Below are 18,834 nucleotides of genomic sequence, written 5' to 3'. Positions count from 1 at the left end.
CATTCGGAGGATTTTCTAAACCACAAAACTATGGTCTTAAGAAAACACAGCATCGGTTCTCCTGTAATTACCATCTGTATGATCCTAGAGAATAGAAGTTTTCCTAAAGCTGATGTGAGCATGAGTTCAACTGGTCCCAGCAGAAACCAACATTCTCATGTTAGGTCACATTTATCTCTATTGTCAGGTAGTTATAAAATAAGTAGTTGAAAGAACTAAAAGTTTGCCTAATCTCTATGTAGGCTTTATGCTTAAATTAACAACATTCTTTCAAAAATCTTTATAGGCTTTAAACGCTTTGAAGGCTTTAAAGGCTTTATAACCTTCTCTGGTAGCACATTCCAGTGCTTAACAACTAATGAAGCTGAAAATATCTTTTTTTTTTTTTTTTTTTTTTTTAAATTTTTAACACGAATACCTCAGACAACGGGTCAGTTTTATTCCTATAGTCCTGGCTTCCGTGGAAGTGGAGCTGCAACCTGTTCTCCAATCACAGTACTCCTCCATTTACATACAGGAGATACCCTTAGCCTTTTGTCCTTTATGTTGGATATTTCTAATTTTTCATCCTTATTGTTTTTCAACTCAACGTTTTCTTTCTCCTCGGGATTCTTTCCAAGTTCATCACACCTCTTGACACATTGATTTCCAACTGGATGTAGTAATCTAGAAACGTTTTGTTTTCTGCTAACAATAATGAATGTTTGAAAAATGTGTGAAAGGAACTCAACTCCTTGTATGATAGCAAAAATATGTGTAGAATTTACTGTACAGCACAGGCAGTATTTCCTAAGAAACAATTCATCATAAGATAATATGCTACTCTATGGAGAAAATGCAGAAAAATGAGATGTTAAAAAAAGGATTCCATTAAGGAATCCACTTTGTTTATTAGGATGGTATCAGTTAGGATATGCTAGACAATGTTATAACAAACAATGCAAAATCTTACTGGCTTGACATGCTAACGTTAATGTTTTGTTCATTCTCTGAGTAGGCCAGCAAGAAGCTCTGCTGAGGATAACAGACATCCAGGCTGGAGACCAGTGTCAACAATGGTTTCCATCTGTGATCTCTGTGGCAGGAGGAGAGGAATGTAGATTGTGCATGATCTAAAAGTTCTGCTTGGAAGTGACTAGCATCACTGCTAGTGATGGCCCGAACAAATCTCCTGGCTACAACTAGCTAGCTTCAGAGCAGGGGAAGGAGATACCAAATAACTAGAAAAAGAATTGGAATTTTTATAAATAGCCCCAATGACTATCAGAAGGGATTAATCTTTAACTTCACCCCAAACTGGAAGAAAAAAATAACATTGTAGAAGTTTTTCTGAATCTACCATATATAAACATAATGGATGAAACATCCATTGTCAGATTTCTTGATTGAAATGATGTGGATATCGTGTTTACAAGTACATTGCTGGTATTTGGCAGGTGAATCTAAGAAAATTCAATTACACTGATTGTTTTTATTAAAAAATATGCCAGCTCAGCTGAACATGTCAGTTAAAATTACAGATTTAAAAAGAAGATCAAAAAGGAATTCTAACCTGTTTCTGATTCAACTGAAAAATAGGGCTGCCCCTGTAGGATACTATACACCACTTTAGCACTGTTCCCATAAGTTGGGTCATCAGCATCAGTTGCAGTGACTTGGACAACAAATGTGCCTGTAACGACAGAAACATGAATTGAAAATAAATTAAGGGTCCATATGGATCCTTGATCCACACATAGAAAGAGAAAGCATGATCTTACTTTTCTACAAAACTATCCTGGCAAAGAGTGGAGAACTTCAGGACAGTGCTAGGTTAAATAGTCTTGGATTTCTCACTCTGAAGGAGTGTGATGATCAACATTTCTGAATGTTGTAAGGGTTAGGTTAGAGGGAAGCAGGGGGATGGTCATGACCTTGGGTGGAACCAATTCCAATCAATCTCCAAAGGACGAGATTGGATTCTTGGTAGGGTCATCCTTGGAAGTTATCCAGACCTAAGTCAATCAGCAACTTGCATTACTTTTTCTATAGGGATTAGTTTCAGAGTTCTCCAATCAGAAAGCCTCTTGTGATTTTTTTTTTTTTTTTTTTTTTTTTTTTTTTTTTGGAATTCTGTGCCATGGGTGCTCTTTCTCCTGGATTGAAATGTGCTGATCTAGGGCCTGTCAGTGCAGCAGCTATTTTGTGACCTCAGAGATGTCAGCCTGAGGACAAAGCTGAACAGGACAGAAAATTTCAGAGAAATAATTGAACCCAAATCAAACCACATCCAAAAGCCTACTTTTTTTTTTTTAAAGATTTTTATTTATTTATTTGACAGACAGATTACAAGTAGGCAGAGAGGCAGGCACAGAGAGAGAGAGGGAAGCAGGCTCCCTGCTGAGCAGAGAGTCGGATGTGGGGCTCGATCCCAGGACCCTGGGATCATGACCTGAGCCGAAGGCAGAGGCTTAACCCACTGAGGCACCCGAGCACCCCAGCCTACTTTACTTTTGACTTAAGTATGACTTAAACTGCTTCTCTCTTTAAACCAGTTTGAGTTGGGTTTTCTGTTAATTACAAATTAAAGCACCCTAAATAATAAAACTATCTGATAATTCAAGAGGCTGAAAGACCTTGAACCTTTAAAGAGGTAGGGTTGGATTAGAGAATTAATTAAAACCCCAGAGCATTCACAACTGGAAACTATAGTTCCAAAAAAAAAAAAAAAAAAAGGATTATAATTAAATGCACAAAGAAGGCTATGATATTTTAGATCAGCATTCTTGTTTTAAGGACCACAGTCACCTAATAACCTTCAAAATATTCCTAAACCCCATGAAATTCCACACAGATTTTTATGTGTATGATTACATGTCTATTTCATTGAAGAGAAGATCCATAGATTTTTATCTGATTCTCAAAGGGATCTGTGACTTCCAAAAAGGGTAAGGCCCTCTGATGAAGATCATCTCATGGCTGACTTTTGATATTCATATCAGATAAACCATAAGCATACTATTAGAGCACTCCAGCCCATGGAAAGGACAGGGAAGTTAAATGCAAGGAGTATTAGAAGCTTTACATTGCTTTTGTAATATCTAACCAATCCCGTTTGTTGAATGAATATATTGGACTGTGTTAGGGTTGGATGCCCTGGATGTGTCATGTTAATGAGACAGAGCGCCCATCCTTATAACGTGGGAAGGAACATTATATGATTTTAGAGCAAGAGCTAATAGTAAAAGTCAACGAACACCCACATTCTTATTTGACATCAATATACAATTCAAATGTGTTTAGAATATGATTATCTGGATGTTTTGAGCACCTGTTCATTGCCAGATATTATACCAGGGGCTCTGCACTTGTTTTCTCATTTCATCCTCATGATAATCCTTAGGACTTGACTTTTATTATTTTTGTAGATATGGAACCAAAGGATCAGACATCAAGTTGCTGCTTATTAGTAGATTTTCAAACTCAGGTCTGCTTGACACCAAAGCCCATTTATACCATCCTGCTGCTGTCCCACAATCATGATATAATTTCTTTAAGATACCTTTAAAAAAAAATTATTTATTTATTTATTTGACAGAGAGAGAGAGAGATCACAAGTAGGCAGAGAGGCAGGCAGAGAGCGAGGGGGAAGCAGACCCCTTGCCGAGCAGAGAGCCGGATGAGAGGCTTGATCCTAGGACCCTGAGATCGTGACCTGAGTCAAAGGCAGAGGCTTATTAACCCTCTGAGTTACCCAGGCACCTCAAGATGCCTTTTTATATCATCACAATGATGTGTTAATTCATGATAATGGTTAATATGAACATAACTGTGCCTGTGTACAAATGAGAAAGTCTTCCCTTCCTCAAGACATGTTACTTCTAGCTATCCCCAAATATTTGTAATACATATTAATTCTATCATGGCTTTGAAAGTGAATGGCACCTCCTATAGTTGTGCAGTGACACCTTGCATGTCAAGTTTTGTTTTCTGGAAACTGTTTTCCTTGCTGGTGCTGACCATGAGAGTGCTTCATCAATTCTTCCTCCCTTTTACTATGTGGAAGAAAAATATTTTTTTTCTAACAAATCTTCCTTTTAAAATTCTAATCCCTCTCTCTTGCTTTGCTGATGGTTTGTGGTTTTTCTAACAAAACTGAGTGGCTTTAAGTAATGAGCTGAGCGACTTCTTGATGAGAAAGATTTAGAGGGTTTACAATCATTTCCATGGATTAGGTTTTTCCAAGTCTTGGAACTGTGACCTAAAATGTTTCTGATATCTGACTCACAGGATTATAGAAAAGTTATTATTATGTAATTTAGCCCTTCTGAAGTTGACACTGAATAAAAATAAAAATAACCCTTTACACAAGTAGCTTAAAATTTGTCACTGGATCCCATGAAGTATTTTAATGTAGATAAGTGTGATGTCAGTATGATCTTTTAAAATTTAAATTCTGTTAACCTTCTCCCAATTTAAGCAAATTAAAGCCATACTTGTTAACTTTAAAATTTGTAGTAGAATTGTGCACAAAATATTAATTCATCATATTAATGTCATGAATACCTTTTAATTTCCATCACTTAGTAAAAGATATATCCCCTAGACATCATCATCTGCACATTGTTTTAAAGATTTTTTTTTTTTTTAATTTTCTTTGGGTCTCTTTCCCAAACACATAGTTAATTAAAGCAAATGTCATTACTCTTCAGTCCAGATTGTAAATTCAGGCTTTTGTTTTACAAGGGGAAGATCCTCACTTCAGGCCCAGTACCAATATGTGCTGAGAGGTGGAGAGGGCTGCTTCTCTCAGCCTGAGGAACCAGAGTGGGCACCTGGGGGGCAGGAAGTGGTTGAGGTGATGTCTCTTTCTTCCTCCTGTTCTTGCCTGCCATTTTTCATCCCTTCTTCATTATAGGAAATACTGTTTTCTTAAAGATAATGATAAAATGAGGCTAGAATAATATTAGGAAATGCAGGTGCACTTACAAAAAGGTTATGAAGGAAGTTTTTGAAATAGGATAGCTTAAGAATTTAGCATCTAAATTCACTCAACTTAGTAAATTTCACTCTTAGGATCCTTTACTCAGTTGATGTACTAGAGGAGAAACATTGTATGGTTGAAATCGCATATCACTCACCAACATCAGACATTTCGGGAACAGTGGCCGTGTAAACATCCTTGGTAAATATTGGTTCATTGTCGTTGATGTCATGGATCTTGATGATGAATTCGGATTCAGGCTCCACTGGCCTCCCTGTCCTTCTGTTTATAGCTTGAGCTCGAAGGATGTAAACAGGTTTTTCTTCCCTGTCCAGCCTCTTGGTGGCCTGTATATCCCCTGTGTTTTCATTGATAATGAAGAGATCTCCTGCTCCATCTCCTGAAAGGATATATTTAAGTGATCCATCTCCTCTATCCTGGTCTGAATGTAACTAGTGTAGAAAAAAAAAATTAAAGAAAGTAAAAGTCAAGCATGTGATTCTAAACTGTTTGTCATTATGATGCTTGCTTGCTACGTCAACTTTCATTCAATCCTTTCTGAGGGATGCGGGTTTGGGTTTTGTTTTGTTTTGTTTTTCTCATTTACTTAAATTCTCAATAGTAATGCCATTCATTATTGAATGTTTCCTTCCAATCACAGGAATTTCCAAAACTGGGACAGATCTTATAGAAAATGTAGTAATCCTTGTGTTAGAGAAGGGAATTCTAAAAGCCAGAGTAATAGCAAGATGCCCAAGGACACATTAACTTGGCTGGAATGAAACTAGTTTCACTATTTTCCTGTTTTCCTGGCAGCATTCAGATCTTACAAATCCACTCTCCTCCTCTCTTTCATGTGTCTGGACATACAAGAGAAGCGATATGCTCTTGAGAAAGGGGTTTGGTTTTTGAAACAGAGACCTGAGTACATTCTACCTCTGTATGTTCCTATCTTGGTAAATTTAGGGAACCTCCCAGTCTTCTTGAATCTTTTTTTTTTTTTTTAAGATTTTATTTGTTTATTTGACAGAAAAAGACACAGCTAGAGAGAGAGCACAAGCAGGAGGAGTGGGAGAGGGAGAAACAGGCTGCCCACTGAGCAGAGAGCCCAATGCGGGGCTCGATCCCAGGACCCTGGGATCATGACCTGAGCCAAAGGCAGAGGCTTAATGACTGAACCACCCTGGCGTCCCTCCTTGAGTCTTATATGATGGCGTTTATAATCACTTTTCTGGGAAGATGTGATATTTATTTAATTACTTATGAAATTCAACTCAAAGCACTTGAGATACATTGTGTTGTTAGGAACAGTGCCTTGAAAAAAATCCCTTGACTAGGCAATTTACAAGGTCACTGAGAACAAGAATATTTACTACTCAGAATTTCATTGAATATAGGTGAGGATCTTCTAAAAACTGGAGCCAGACTGAAGTGGATTGGTCTGCATTATGAAGCAGTGGGTTCCCTGACGATCATCAAGCAGAGGGTCTGGTAAGACTGTCAGTGAAATGCATCTGGGTTAAAGGTGGAATTAAGGAAATGTTAATATACCATTGAAATGGAAGAGAATGATTCTAACTTTGATGACGTGCCCACGTTGCCTCTCTCAGAGATGATTTCTAGAGCACTGAGTTCCTGTAGTGTCCTTCGTTCCCTTTTTCCCATCTCAGAAAAAGTTTAGAAGGAATTTTCTTAGGTCTTCAGATAAGCGAACCCTATTCACAAATTTGCAGAAGTGAAAATGGAAGAGAACTATTTTAAAATCCTAGTTATAATCATCAGCTACACAGAGAGGAGGTAGTTTATTGGGAAGGTAGCTAGTCCTTAAACCTTATTTCATCTCTGTCTAGACAGAATATGGGCCATGTTACAACAAGAATGGCAATAGTAGCAATGGGTAAGCCAACTTGGTGTCCCATTGATTAACACTACATGAAATGCTTGAAGTAGCGTCTTCAAGCACATTTGAAAATAGACTCTCAAGCCAAAGAAGGACTTTGAAAATAAGCGAATCCAGCCTTTCTGAAAGTGTATCTCATGAACTTTTATTTTTATAAAATGCTAAGGAAAAGGGGTTCTGTGCTCCCATAAGTTTTGGAAATACTTCATCTTCTGTCTTTTTCTTGGGTGTCACCCAGTGTACATTAACATATTAAAGGCTGTGAATGCCTACAGTTCAAAACTACTTGATTTTATTAACTCTAACTTCCCTGAACTTTCTTGTGTGAAGAATCCTTTCTGGATGTGGGAATTCCCGAGGACAGTTTTCCAAGAAACACACTTTGGGGACCATGAGCTAACTGAATCCATCATCACTGAGTCAAGAAAACCGAGGCTCCGGTTTATGTAGTGTTTTCAAAACTGTACACCTTGTGTGATAGTCAGAAGCTTAGAACTTGAGCACAAGAAAAGGCCCTATAGATTCTTTGGTGCAACCTCCCTGTTTATTTAGAGATCGGGAAACGGTGTCCAACGCCACACAGCTAATGCTAGTTAAAAGCAGAGTTTGAGGGCGCCTGGGTGGCTCAGTGGGTTAAGCCGCTGCCTTCGGCTCAGGTCATGATCTCAGGGTCCTGGGATCGAGTCCCGCATCGGGCTCTCTGCTCAACAGGGAGCCTGCTTCCTTTCCTCTCTCTCTGCCTGCCTCTCTGCCTACTTGTGATCTCTGTCTGTCAAATAAATAAATAAAATCTTAAAAAAAAAAAAAAAGCAGAGTTTGAGGAAGAGAATATTATTCGTACAATTAGTAGCCTTGAAAGCAATTTGGCAGAAATAATGGAAGATAAATGGGAACAGGGAGGGAATTGCTTAGAAGTGAGATGAACTCAGTAAGAAATGTAAAACAAAAGAGGACTCCATGATTTGTGTAATGTGATATGCTAAGGAAATGTTGAAACCGTGATTACACAGAAAGAGCCACTGGGGAAAGTTTAACTCTCCATTGTCAAATTCTAATGACTGAAGAGAGCTCTTAAAAAGAGATTTCATTAACTCATGAGTAATGAAACCAACATCCCTGCCCATTGGATCTGGCTTCCGGGCAACCATGGTTAGCAAACCTGGCAGAGGGTGGGGGGCACAGCACCAGAGTCCCAAATAGGAGCTGTGTTCATTCGGTCTCCTTCACACGTGTCAGATCATAGCAGAGTCAATTAACCTCCCTGAGCCAAGATCCTTATCAATAAAATGAGGATAATAGAAGTACAGGACAAGGCTATCAGGAAGATCTAGTTAGAGACCATGTACAAACACTATATTAACTCCTATGTAAGTATGTAGTAAAAGCACATTTTAAGATACGATTCCTGTTAGCTCCCCATTCATAATAAGCGTGTTCTGACTCTTATTTTGACTTTGAGAACTTTGTTGTAAGGACTTTGAAAACCCAATTTTATAAACACATGGTATCTCTAAGGCAAAATCTGTCATCAAAAGCAAGTATTCTTCTACTGGGTGGCAAGTGCTGTCTTTCCACGTGATGAATGATATTCTGCCTCCCGCTAGATTGTAGACTTCCCTCGGCTGGTTCTCTCATCACTCTCAACATGTAATTGTTGCACACTTAGTAGGTGAATACCACATCTGGCCACAAGATTTATTCAGGTAAAAGTAATCAGAAACTTATTTTTAGCTGTCAGGAGAGACCATTCCGATGACTTATAGAACAAACACCCGAGACGGTATGAAAGGGCAGTGGAGACACCAACTAAGAGTATGAACAGGATTGCTCTCCAGATCCCTATTCTGATTTATCAGTATTTGAAAACTAGTGGGAAAATGCATCTCTTTACCCAGGCGTTGTCTGATAATAAAACAATTTAACCTCATCCCCCTCGAAGTGCAGTGCCTGTGTCTGAGAGAGTGAGGAGAGCAGAAACCTCCAGAAGCCTTTGTGTGTTCTTTCTCCTTCTGCCGAACTCCCCTGGGGCCAGTTCTTTTCTGTCTTCTTGGGGAAAAGAGGAAACAGAAGACATGAGTGCTAGAGAAAGTGGCGGTGGCAACCAGACATTAGGGGTTTATTGAGCACTTAGATTTTAATTGGATTTTTTCTTTTGTGATGTCATTCATCATGGCCACTGTAAAAGGCAGAAGTTAAACAACAACAAATAAAAGGTTGCAGGCTGCCCGAGGCATGTTTTTACTAATTTCAGTTTAATGTGGCTGTTCCATTAAGTTTAATCATCTGGCTCACTTTTAACGATTCACCATCAAGTAAAAATTATCCACTTTCCTCAGAAAGTCACATCTCATCCGGGGCTGGCAGGACTTTTTACTACTGTACCTGTAGCGTTTTGTTTCAGAAGGAGCTGGTGGTCTTTGCTTTTCTGTTGATTTATTGTTATTTCTAAGTGCAACACATTGAAAAATAAATACGGGGATTTGGGGTTGCAGACACAGCCCTGCGGAGGGTCATGCCAGAGCAGTGCCAGGCTGTTTTTACCGCCTCTACGTCCCAGCTCTCAACTGGATTTGGACTCCACTTCAAAGGTATAACACTAATCGTGCTGATTTTTAGTGGTTTATGAGACGAGCTGATGCCGCCCATTACCTGTGTGTCACTGAGTCACTGAGTCAGTGATCAAACTGAGTCTTCTAAGCATATGCATCCCTGAGACAGGAAACAGAGTCTAAACCAAAGTTTACCTCCATGACACACCTGGGGGACGACCCACAACGGCCCGAAAGGGGTTATGGGATTTTTTGCTGAGGTTAAAAAAAAATTAGATTATGGTGAATATGCTTATAGAGTGTAGTGCCACGGCTATGTGGCCATTTGTGAAAGGTAAAGGATGACAATCAGATATAGCATAGGGCAGTCCAAGAACAGTTGTGAAAAGGTGTCTGAATGGGACTGAACTGGAGAAACTGGAGTGACAGCAGAGAGAGAGAGAGAGAACACAATTTTGTTAACTAGATTGAATATTATTTTAAATTAAGAAAATAAGGCTATAGTCAAGTTAGGACAAACTGAAGCTTCACTGAAATAGATCTATCTATATATCTATATCTATATCTATATCTATATCTACAATGCATGATACGTAATATTGTGAAGGTTGTGAAGAGCTTGCTGGGTAGACTTTGTACAAGGAAGACACTCAACCTTGCTTGAAGTACATGGCAGGAATTAAAAGTAGATTCTGTTTTGCGATTACAGGGCCAGGTAAATAAAAATATCTTTCAATAAAATTTTATGTTGTATATTTTAATATGCAGTATTTGAATGCTAATGATCTAGTATAAGTTAACTAATTTATACCTGATGATTGCTTCACAAGTGAAAACGCTGATGGCAGCACATTATTGGGGCACGTTGCTGGAACTAGTTAGAGATGGGGCAAATTCTCAGGCCCTTTCCACCTTCATAATCATAACCTCAAGGGGGGGGGCCCTTCCAGCAATCCCAATATTTGGGTTTGTTTGTTTTTAACATATTATTTATTTGTTTGAGATAGAGAATGAGCAGGAAGAGCAGCAGAGGGAGAGGGAGAAGTGGACTCCCTGCTGAGCAGGGAGCTGGATGTAGGGCTCAATCCCAGGACCTGGGATCATGACTTGAGCCAAGGGCAGGCACTTAACTGACTGAGCCAACCAGGAGCCCCCAGTAATCTGTGTTTTAAGAAGTCCTCTAGGTAATTCTGATGAGTGTTCAAGTGTGAGAACCACTGCCTTAACTAGTACAATCACAATAGTTAAAAACACGGACTAGGGTAAGAGAAAGAAATGGGCATGGGATACCTGGCTCAGTTGATAGAGCATGAGACTCTTGACCTCAGAGTTGTAAGTTTGAGCCCCATGTTGGGTGTTGAGATCACTTAAAAAATATAAGATCTTAAAAGAGAGAGAGAGAGATGGATGGAAATGCTTGCTAGCTACCAGCTGTAACTTTGGGGACCTTAGTTAATTTCTCCATGTCTCAGTTTTCTCATCTCTATGATAGGAATAACAACCATACTGAGTTTATGAGGACATTGCTCTGAAAATTAATAAAATAACGAATGTAAAATGCCTCACAGGAGGCCTAACTCAGAGAAATGCTTCAATAAATCATCCTCACATCATAAACATGAAGTATTCAGAAGGTGGAAAGATTTGGGTCTGAATTCTGACTTTCCTGCTAATTAACTAAATTAATTAGATTAGCTTAGTTTCATTCTGTCGTCTCTAAGATAGAACTCAGAATAATTGACTTTGCCAGTTATTTCTCCTCTACTTGTCCCTTAAAAGTTGGTCACCCTTAGGCCAATGTCTTAGGTCCTTGTCTTTCCTCATTTCTCATGTTCTCCCCTGATGAGATCATCCTCTATTTTCCTGTATTCGAATATTACCTCTGTGCCCTTGATGCTCAAATCTATAGATGACCCCAGGGCAGACCATTTTCTCAAGATCCAGAGTCAAAGATGCATTTGATTTCCAGGTGAGTCTCTTGGACAGCTTACACTCAGGACTTCTAAATTGACTCCATCACCTTCTCTCCAAACCTGCTCCTCTTCTGTATGTCCCGTCTCTGTGAAGGCCACCAAAGTCATCCTAGATCCTCCCCTCTGCCTCCATCATCCACTTCATTAAGACACCAACCTCCTGTCAGTTCTACCTCTTACATCTATCTCGACTCACCTACTTGTTTTCCTTTCCACCACCCCGGTCCAAGTCCCTGCCATTTCTCCCTGGTCTGTTGCAATGAGGCTCTCCTAAAACACACCCTGTCTTGCTTCCTCTCAGTCTATCTTCCTTGTTGTAACTAGCCCGACTTAAACAGTAATAATACCACCTCTGAGTATGCCATTTCTCTTCTAATTAAATCCTGCAGGGTTTTCTCTTTACTCTCAGGATAAAAGTGCCCATCTTCACTCCTTAACGTGACCTCCAAAGTCCACTGTGGTCTCTGCCCCCTTGCTAGCCTCCTCAGCTTCCACTCTCTCCCTGATACTCCTTATTTCAGCATACTCTGCTTAATATAGTTTCTAAAGGATGCATTAGTCTCTTTCATATCTCACCCTCCCTGAATATGGTCCCCTTGGCATAAAGTCCTTCTGAACAACTTTCACCCGGGTGATCCCACTCATATATCAGGTCTGCGTACCCTCTATCTCCTCAGGAAAGCCTTCCCTAAGTAAGCGATTAGTCTAAGTTAGATTCCTCTGCTATACATCTTGATTTATTCCCCACTTAGCCATTGGCGGAGTCTATCTCTTTGATGACTTATTTCCACGTTTCACTCAGCAAATAGCTACACTGGAAGTTTCATGAAGGAAAGTACCCAAACTGTCTGGTTCATTTCTGTTTTCTCAGCATCTGACATACCGGCCCATTATAGGTCCTCAATAATGAATGATTTTAAAGAATGAATGAATGAGTGTTGTAAAGATAAAATTGGACAAAATAATCAATAATCAGTGAAGGTTTTTGACACATAGAAAGCAATCAATAAATCTTAGTGTCCTCCATCTCCTGTCTCACTTGATTTTAGTATAACTCTACATACCAAGATTCTACATTCCTGAAGGTTCCAGATCACTTGGCAGTCACAACCAAACATTAGGCACATGATCTAATCTGAGCAGTCTGAGGGAGGAATCCAAGTTATTGCCTCAGATCTAAAAACACTTCTTTAATAACCAATAAAAATCCTAATACAATAATAAAGCCAACTTTATTGAGTTTATTGAAGAGAATAGACAAATTAGAAATCCAGCAAGTACATTAACCATTGTATGTCCACTGAGTCTTGGGACAGAAGTCACCTGTTAATGGTGAAGAAGCTTCAAGATTTATTGAGCTATATTTCAAATATCCTTCTGTTGCCAAAACTAATAGATGATGAATGGAAAATACTCCATTTCACAGAAACATTGTTCCATAATAAAACTAATTTAACTTTATGAACTAAGACCATTGAAAAACATGTATGGGCCTGGAGAGCTGCATGAGACAGTGAATTACAAAAACACCACACTTGCCATCTGCAAACTTGCAGTTTAGGCTTGGAAGAACTGACTCAGAATAAAAGCAGAAATTAGACACTTGAGTACTCTTATTAAGTATTAGGAATAATAAGGTAAATAAAAAGCCAGAGAATGGCATAAAAGGTACTTGTAAATGGCACAAAGGAGGAGTCAGGGAATATATCAGCCCTTTATGAAGGTTTATGAAGACTTCCTGGAGAAGGTAGCATTACTGATGGGAGAAAAATGACTGAGCATTCAGCATGAGCACGTAGCACGGTTTCCAGACTCAGTGTGGGAGAAAATCCGAGGAGGCTTTGAGAATGTGCCTGGGGTAATAAAAGCAATAAAGTCATCTAAAATAGAAACACGCCTTCCCTTGAGTTGCTGGCCACGTATTTGTGCTCACTGCACTCAGATGTGCAAGGGAAGATGCAACTTCCTTATTTTTTTTTTTAATAGTTTATCCCTTAAGCTCTAATCCCATTGAGTATTAGGAACTCAATATTAGGTTGCACATCGAGTCAATAATTTAATGCAATCCAATAACGTCTACCTGATTCAATAACAGAGTCTCTTTAGATAACTCATTTAGATAAATCTCAGTCTTTCTGGCTTCCGCTTTCTCCCTTTGCCCCTGACCCAGTCTAACATACCATCTGGGTATATAAAGAGAAGAGACTCACATGGCCTGTGTTAGAGGGAAATTTGGGGGCTTTGGAGTTAAGGGCAGTCCTTGTCTTGCCCTCTAGCCCACTGGTTTCTAGACAAGATCTGTCATCCGCTACTTTCCTCAGTGGCATCTGTGCTTTTTGGCAGGTGGAAACATGATCTCTGTTCTCCAAGATCAAAGCTGCATAGCTCCATCCTGCCTGCCTCATTGTCATCAGAAACCCCCGTGACATCTGCCTCTGACTCTTCCATTGCCCTTGGCTCCTGTGGTCCTGGCTACAGGGTAGCTTTGTCTTTGATAGGTACCATCTATGGCATCAGCCACCCCTTTCTTGCCCTGGAGAAGCCCGGGAGGTCTCCTGGGAGCAAAAAGGGGCTGTCCCTTCACCACATGGTTGCCTCAAAAGGAAATGGACAAAAACCAGTCTACTTTCACCTTTAACCCACAAACTTGCCACTCTTCCCCCAGGGCCTTCAGATATGTAATCTCAAGGTCGTAGAAAGGACTTCACACACACACAGGACTCTGCGTTTCTGTGTTTAATGGCCGGGACTGTGAAATCCTCCCTTGGTTTTAGGAATTCCCCACCAAACAGATTTCAGTGGGAGGAAGAGCCAAATCCTACTATAAAGTCAATTAGACTATGGGAGTGGAAACATGACCCGCAGCCCGGAGCCTGGCACCGATAATTTTTGGTGACTATATATATAAATGGAATTTGTGAGTTTTGTTCTAGTTGGGTAGACCATCTCTTAATACATTAAATGGGCTCAAAAAGAATCTAGAAAATCTCTTTTCCTCTAACAAAACTTAGGATCAAGCTGCCCACATATCCCACGTTCTTTTTCAAGTATACTATGTTGCCTTCCATGATGACCTGAAAAATTATATTCTCCTATTCAGTATAAATAATTTGATTGATTTCTATAACAGTGGAAATACTTTATCTTTAAAGCATTCTCCTATACGATTCATCAATTTGGCAACTGGTCTGACTGGGATTTGGGAAAAAAATAATGGGAGACATCTATTAAGCTTACTCTATGGAACAGGAAATGTGCTGACCTCATTACATAGATTATATAAATTGTTACTCATCAAGAAACTCTTCATATTTCCTCTTAAAAGATGAGGAAACTGAGGCAAGGTAAGAGTTAAGTAATTTCTTAGCATTGTACCACCAGCAAGAGCATCATTTGAGTCAGTATTCTGTTAACCATAACATAAATATTATCTCTGAGTGTTTACGTTCAGGCCTATGAACATCCATTTAAGGATTACTCTGTACCAAACCGTATTTTAATTAATTAATTAATTAACTTATTTTGGGGGGGTGCAGAGAGAGAGGAACAGAGCGAAAGAAGCAGGCTCCCCATTCAGTGTGGAGCCCGAGTCAGGGCTTGATCTCACGACCCTGAGCCCTGAGATCATGACCCTGAGCCAAAATCAACAGTTAGGATGCTTAACCAACTGAGCCACCCGGGCACCCACCCCAAACAATATTTCAAGTGCTGAATTACAAAGATCTATCTAATTCAGGATTTTCAACCTCTGCACTACTGACATTTTGGGCTGAGTAACTCTTTATAGTGGGACCTATCTTATGCACTATAGAATATTTAGCAGCATTTCTGGCCCCTACCCACTAGATACCTATAGGACTTTTCAAGTTATGACAACCAAAAAGTGTCTTCAGATGTTGTCAAATGTCCACTGGGGGACTAAATGCCTCTATTGAGAACCACTGATTGAATTCTGTCTGTCTATCTATATATCCATCTGTCTGTAGTCTATCATCTTTCTACGCTTCCATTTTTTTTCTCATTTGTGTACCTTGTAACTTTTAAAATACATTCAAATAATACCATACAGATTCTGCATTTGCAGAGATTCCACATAACCCCACTCAATTCAATCTTTTATCTTTTGTTAGATTTAATAACCATTGAAACAGACCTTGTGTTATGTGGAGGAGAACTTCTGACAAAGTGCTAAAAGCAAAAGAATTTTAAATCTAAACTCAGAAGAAATTTATTAATTCCCTTGACATTTATCTTTTACACGCAATACCTTGAATTTAATGTCAGGAGTACCAGAGTAACTATAAAATGAACAAAACTTCTGTGCTATAATAGTTGTGGTAGGCAGAATAATAGCTCTCCCAAAGATGCCTACATCCTAATTTCTGGAACTAGTGAGGAAGTTACATTTCCTGGCAAAAAGGATTTTACAGATGTGATGAAGATAAAGGTTTTTAGACAGGGAGATGACTCTAGGTTACCCAGGCAAGTCTAATGTAATCACCAGGGTCCTTATAAGGGAAAGAGGGGAGAGTGGGAGTCAGATGGAGATGTGATGATGCATAGAGGTCAGTGTGTGTGTGTGTGAGAGAGAGAGAGAGACAGAGAGACAGAGAGACAGAGATTTGAAAAAAATGGGCTGCTGACTTTGAAGAAGGAGAAGACTCTGAACCAAGGAACACAGGCAACCTCTAGAAGCCCAAAAGGTCAAGGAAACGGATTTTTTCCTATAGCCTCCAAAAGGACATCTTGTAGGCACCTTGATTTTAGCCCAGTAAAACCCATTTCAGACTTCTGACCTCCAGAATTGTCAGATAATAAGTTTGTACTCTTTTAAGCCACTAAGTGTGTGGTGATTTGTTTCAGCAACTGTAGAAAACAAGGCAGGGTAGTTCTTTATCTTTAGAATTCAAGGTAGACCCAAACTGAATGCGGTCCCTCAAGAATCCCAGGAAAGAGTGTAGAACACACCTTTGACCAGCACTCACTGTGTGTCACGTACCGCAAGAAAGTGTTATGTGTTACATCAGTTAATTCTCATGACTCCAGGAGCTAACCTTTATTTTCTCCGTTTGTTTGTTTGTTTGTTTGTTTCTGGAGAAACTAAGGTCGGGGAGGTTAGGTAACTTACCCAAAGTTTAGGGCATGGCGAGGAAGGATACCAAGATCTGCTGAACTCCAATGTCTATACTAATTCACACCAGAGCATACAGCCAAACAGCACGCCCCACAATGATTACGAACATTTCTGGATTCATTGTATTTATTACATCAGACCCCAGGCTAAGTTATTTGTAAATTCTATTGGCACAAATGATACAAACTGTAATAGATGTTATTATTCATTTGGGATTTATCAATTAAACAACTGCCTTTTGGTTTATTCACTGCATGAAGTTATTTCCCCCAAAAGGCATTGTTTACTGCCTTTAGCTTGACTCTGGAAGTCCAAGGTCTTTGGCAGACTACGACATTAGTCTCAGCTCCTGCTTAGTCTAACATTTTCATTTTCAAAAAGCCAGTGGTAAATCAAGCTGAGAGCCAGATACCCAGTCAAAAGTTGATTTAATAAGGCGCCGTAACTCACCAGTAACAATCTTACCTTTTTGCCTTATGGTGTGATCTCTTTAGTAATTGCCAGATCTAAGGACACATGCCCACACATACCTACACACATGCTCCCTGTGCTCCCCTCTCTTATTTCCCTCTCACTCTGACACATACACTTTGGAAGGAAATATTAACAGATGAATGCAGACCTTTGAGACAGGATTACTGAAATGGCAGAAATTTTTAAAAAAATATTTCTCACTAGCTAATGGGCTTTTCCCAAAATGGATTTTTCTTCAGAAGTAAGAAATATATTGGCTATAATATTCTTATATTGACTCTTAGGATCTAAAAAGTTAAAGTTATATTTTTATAAAACAAGTAGTTTCCTTGAGAGAGGGACTGTTTCTTGTTCAAATTCTTAAATTCTTAAATCTCGAGCATCCTATGTGTATTCAATAAACGATGACCAAAGGGAATTCTGTAGCCTACTCTTTTAAGTTCTGATGAGTGATCCTGGGAGAGAATATTATGAGCTCATTCATTTATTAGTTTTTTCACTTGGGAACCAGTTTCTAAGTTTCGGATTTGAACAGTTCCCTTTTCTTTTTTCTTTTCTTCCCCTCCCCCTTCCTTCTTTCCTTCCTTCCTCCCTTCCTCCCTTCCTTTAAGCGACCAATGAAACAACCTCAGTGAAAAGAAATGTGAATGATCTAAATGGCCAGGCTGGGGAAAATGTTCTCATAGTAAGTTAATGCATGAATTGGAGGACTCTTCTAGAGCTCTAACTCCTAAGCCTTTATGCTATGGTTTCATTTGCCCACCATGTCTAAAATACTTTCTACTACTCTAATATCTTAATAATGTGGTATAAGGCAAGAGTATTAGACTCAGATACCTCAAAAAAGCTGGACTTTGGCTCCAGCTTTGTCACTTGCACGTAGTGACAGTGGTCTCTTAACCCCTCTGGGACTGTTTTCTCACACCCAAAAGGATTTAGTCCTGCTCAAATGGAGGTGTGCTTGTGCGGTCATTCAAGGAACACTTGCTTGCAAGAGCGCTTCATAAATCGTAGCACCTGGTAGAAGTGTAAGAAAACATTACCATTGCTCTTTATCTCATTACAAATTATCTGGAGTACCTTTGCTTGCCAGGGAGTAATTTCTTTTGTGTTGTATTTTCTATTCTGTCTCTCCCCATCCTGCACCCTCCCTTTCCTTAGAAATTACCTGATGGTTTGCCATTGTAGTAAAGTTCCAACTGTGGCATTATCATTTTAAAACTCTAGTAAGTGATGCCTAGACTGTTGAAAGGGAGAGAAAATGGAATAAAATAATGCCACTTAAGTTTGACCAAGTCACTTAATTTTCTTGATTTTGTTTTAAAAGCATTTTCCTTTAAGAGGCAGGTGAGTCAGTGATCACCAACATCAGAGCTTTTGCACAAGGTAAATAGCTCCTCCCTTTTTATTCTTTTTACATAATAACCATAGTTGGGAAGATGGATAGAGTACTCAAGATATAAATTGTCTCAAGATGCCTGGGTGGCTCAGTCAGCTCAGCATCTGCCTTCTGCTCAGGTCGTGATCTCAGGGTCCTGGGATGGAGCCCTGCATCGGGCTCCTTGTTCAGCAGGGAGTCTGCTTCTCCTACTGCGTGCTGTTTCCCTTGCTGTGCTCTCTCCCTCTCACTCTGACAAATAAGTAAATAAAATCTTAAAATAAAATGTTAAAAAAAGATATAAATTATCTCATTACAGAGAATTTTTTCTTCCTTTTTATTGTATCGTATGAGAAGGTGGATGCTAGCCGAACCTAATGTAGCAATAATCATTTCACAATATATGTAAATTAGACCATCATACTTTACACCTTAAACTTACGTAGTGATGTATGTCAATTAT

At 39.3% G+C, this 18,834-nt stretch overlaps 1 protein-coding gene across 1 annotated transcript in view; it reads right to left on the bottom strand.

The window, feature by feature from the left end:
* The window catches only part of CDH6 (cadherin 6), a 119,376-nt gene that overhangs the window by 20,810 nt on the left and 79,732 nt on the right, over positions 1-18,834 (bottom strand). The window contains exons 3-4 of the mRNA XM_032861916.1: positions 5,121-5,415; positions 1,553-1,672 (exon numbers count right to left, since the gene is read on the bottom strand). Of these exons, the coding sequence (XP_032717807.1) occupies positions 1,553-1,672; positions 5,121-5,415 (415 nt within the window). The remainder of the gene's footprint in view (positions 1-1,552; positions 1,673-5,120; positions 5,416-18,834) is intronic.

Source organism: Lontra canadensis, unplaced genomic scaffold (genome assembly GCF_010015895.1).
Source record: "Lontra canadensis isolate GAN:19392208 unplaced genomic scaffold, GSC_riverotter_1.0 scaffold22, whole genome shotgun sequence".
In the NCBI taxonomy this organism is placed as follows: domain Eukaryota; kingdom Metazoa; phylum Chordata; class Mammalia; order Carnivora; family Mustelidae; genus Lontra; species Lontra canadensis.
Note: the sequence above shows the minus strand (reverse complement) of the source record. Positions and strands in the feature narration are given on the sequence as shown.